A 3,365-nucleotide genomic window follows, 5' to 3' on the forward strand; every position below is an offset into this window, starting at 1 on the left:
TTTAATTAAGAAGTATTTGAAAAATCTTAAACTTAAAAACTTTTTTTCATCTATCATACTTAATATACAAAAAACTTGTTGTTCCAAAATTTCCAATTTATTTGAATAATCATACAATAGAAGAAAAAAAAGATTGTACATTTTTTTTCTTTTGATTAAAAAAAAGAAAAGAAAAAGAGATAGTACGTTTTTTTTCAAAATCTTCCACCAAGAAAAATAGTACAACCCAATTCAAAGAACCAACGCACAAACAGACATAACCACATCTCTCTCTCTCTCTCTCTCTCTCTGATATCTTTCTTTCAATTTAAAGCTGATCAGGGACAAAGGAAAGGCAGGCTTACAGAGCTCTCTAAAACCCTTTCTTTCTTTCTTTCTTCCTCTGTATTCTCTTCAATGGCTGTGTTCCTTGTCTTCTTTCTTTCTTTACTTTCTTTATCTTCTTCTTCTTCAACAAATGACACACCAAGGACCTTCATAATTAAAGTCCAGCACGATGCTAAGCCATCCATTTTCACTCTCCACAAACACTGGTACCAATCTTTCCTTTCTTCCCTTTCTGAAACGACACCCTCGTCTTCTCGTATCATCCACACTTATGAAAACGTATTCCATGGCTTCTCTGCTATGCTCTCTCCAGTGGAAGCTCTCAAGATTCAGACACTTCCCCATGTCATTGCAGTAATCCCTGAACGTGTTCGTCAACTTCAAACCACACGCTCGCCTGAGTTTCTTGGTTTAAAAACTACAGATAGCGCTGGTTTACTTAAAGAATCGGACTTTGGCTCGGATCTTGTTATCGGAGTCATCGATACCGGAATCTGGCCGGAGCGGCAAAGCTTCAATGACAGAAACTTGGGTCCTGTGCCTGCTAAATGGAAAGGGATGTGTGTTAGTGGTAAAGATTTTAGCTCATCTTCTTGTAACAGAAAGCTCATTGGAGCTAGGTACTTTTGTGACGGCTACGAGGCTACTAATGGCAGAATGAACGAGTCTACAGAGTGCAGATCACCACGAGACTCGGACGGGCATGGGACCCACACGGCGTCTATAGCGGCGGGCCGGTATGTTTTCCCAGCTTCGACACTCGGGTATGCTAAAGGTATTGCAGCAGGGATGGCGCCGAAAGCAAGACTTGCTACTTATAAAGTATGTTGGAATGCTGGATGCTATGATTCTGACATTCTTGCTGCATTTGATACTGCTGTTGCTGATGGTGTTGATGTTATTTCGCTTAGTGTTGGTGGTGTCGTAGTTCCTTATTACCTTGATGCAATTGCTATCGGATCTTTTGGAGCTGCAGATCGTGGTGTTTTTGTCTCTGCTTCTGCTGGAAATGGTGGCCCTGGTGGGCTTACTGTTACTAATGTTGCTCCCTGGGTTACTACTGTTGGTGCCGGCACTCTTGACAGGGATTTTCCAGCTGATGTGAAGCTTGGAAATGGGAAAGTGATTTCTGGTGTGAGTATTTATGGTGGGCCGGGATTATCGCCTGGAAAGATGTATCCTTTGATTTATTCTGGTAGTGAAGGAACAGGAGATGGCTATTCCAGTTCTTTATGTTTAGATGGTTCTTTAGATTCTAAACTTGTTCAAGGGAAAATCGTCTTGTGTGATAGAGGGATTAATTCAAGAGCTGCTAAAGGTGATGTGGTAAAGAAAGCGGGTGGTGTTGGGATGATTTTAGCTAACGGGGTTTTTGATGGTGAAGGTTTAGTTGCTGATTGTCATGTTTTGCCTGCTACTGCTATTGGTGCTAGTGGTGGTGATGAAATCAGAAGGTACATTTCTGATTCTTCTAAATCTAATTCACCACCTACTGCTACTATAGTCTTCAAAGGTACTAGACTTGGAATTAGGCCAGCACCTGTTGTTGCTTCATTTTCAGCCAGAGGTCCTAATCCTGAATCTCCTGAAATTTTGAAGCCTGATGTTATTGCTCCTGGTTTGAACATTCTTGCTGCTTGGCCAGATAAAGTTGGTCCATCTAGTGTGCCAACTGATAACAGAAGAACTGAGTTCAACATTCTATCTGGTACTTCAATGGCCTGTCCACATGTTTCCGGGTTAGCTGCCCTGCTAAAGGCTGCACACCCGGATTGGAGTCCAGCAGCAATAAAATCAGCGTTAATGACAACTGCATATGTAGTTGATAACCGCGGCGAAACAATGCTTGACGAGTCCACTGGAAATACCTCAACCGTGTTGGATTTTGGTTCTGGTCATGTTCATCCACAGAAGGCAATGAATCCTGGGTTAATTTATGATATAACAACATTTGATTATGTGGATTTTCTATGCAATTCAAATTATACAGTAAACAACATTCAAGTTGTGACTAGAAAAAATGCAGATTGCAATGGAGCAAAAAGGGCAGGACATGCTGGTAACTTGAATTACCCATCAATGTCTGCTGTGTTTCAACAATATGGGAAACATAAGATGTCTACACATTTTATTAGGACAGTGACTAATGTTGGGGATCCAAATTCTGTATATAAGGTTACAATTAAGCCACCAAGTGGGACTACAGTCACTGTGCAGCCAGAGAAGCTTGCATTTAGGAGGATAGGACAGAAGTTGAGCTTTCTTGTTAGAGTGCAAGCCATGGTCGTAAAGCTCTCGCCTGGCGGCTCCAACATGAATAGCGGTTCAATAGTTTGGTCAGATGGGAAGCATACTGTTAATAGTCCTATAGTTGTGACAATGCAGCAACCCCTTTAGGAATTTTGCTCATTTGCTTGCTACTATAAGTTTTTAAATATCATATCTCTCTCTGGGTGCATGAAGAGAGGTGTAATGTAGGCGTTTTCTATATCAGAAAGCGAGTGAAGCTGGGATTTGGGAGCTGGGTTTGTAATGAAAAATGAAGTCACATGTAGAAATTTTTGGCTAGCAAAATGAAGTGCAGGTGTATCTTTCCTTGTTGTGAGAGTGAAGAATCAAGAAAGATCACCTTGTCTTGTAGAAAATGATGTGTTTTTGTTGTTGATGATGTTGAACAACGAAGTAGCCAAGAAAAAAAAAGAATGATAATGGAAAAGGTCTCTCTTTTCTTTTCTTTCCTTTTTAGAAGCCTTGCAGCAGGATCTTGTCAACTAATTCTGTAATTTCTGTTCTAGATGATGCATGTGGGGAGGATTTATGATCATGATTGTTTATTGTTCTGGTATGCAATTTTCTAATTAGTCAAAAGAATCAGAATGTAAGGTGGGTTTGTTTTGAGAACAAAGGTAATGATAATAATGACAATTATTAGGACAAAAATCATGTGAGGGTTGTTATAGTTGAATGCTAAATTAGTACAGTGGCCTTGAGCTGCTGTTGTTTTGTATTTAGCACGTCATGCGTGCCTGCTTTTGATA

General features: G+C 40.2%; 1 protein-coding gene across 1 annotated transcript; it reads left to right on the forward strand.

Moving 5' to 3' along the window:
• Positions 1-249: 249 nt before the first annotated feature.
• On the forward strand, positions 250-3,151 carry LOC8258896 (subtilisin-like protease SBT1.5). The gene has a single exon (XM_048378005.1). It carries the CDS (start codon positions 397-399, stop codon positions 2,722-2,724), a length of 2,328 nt encoding a protein of 775 aa, XP_048233962.1. The 5' UTR covers positions 250-396; the 3' UTR covers positions 2,725-3,151.
• Positions 3,152-3,365: the final 214 nt, after the last annotated feature.

The sequence above is a fragment of the Ricinus communis genome, chromosome 8, assembly GCF_019578655.1.
Source record: "Ricinus communis isolate WT05 ecotype wild-type chromosome 8, ASM1957865v1, whole genome shotgun sequence".
NCBI classification, from domain to species: domain Eukaryota; kingdom Viridiplantae; phylum Streptophyta; class Magnoliopsida; order Malpighiales; family Euphorbiaceae; genus Ricinus; species Ricinus communis.

Excerpts from the sequence above, each read along its gene's own strand:
- LOC8258896 (XM_048378005.1), top strand. The coding sequence starts at position 397 with ATGGCTGTGTTCCTTGTCTTCTTTCTTTCTTTACTTTCTTTATCTTCT.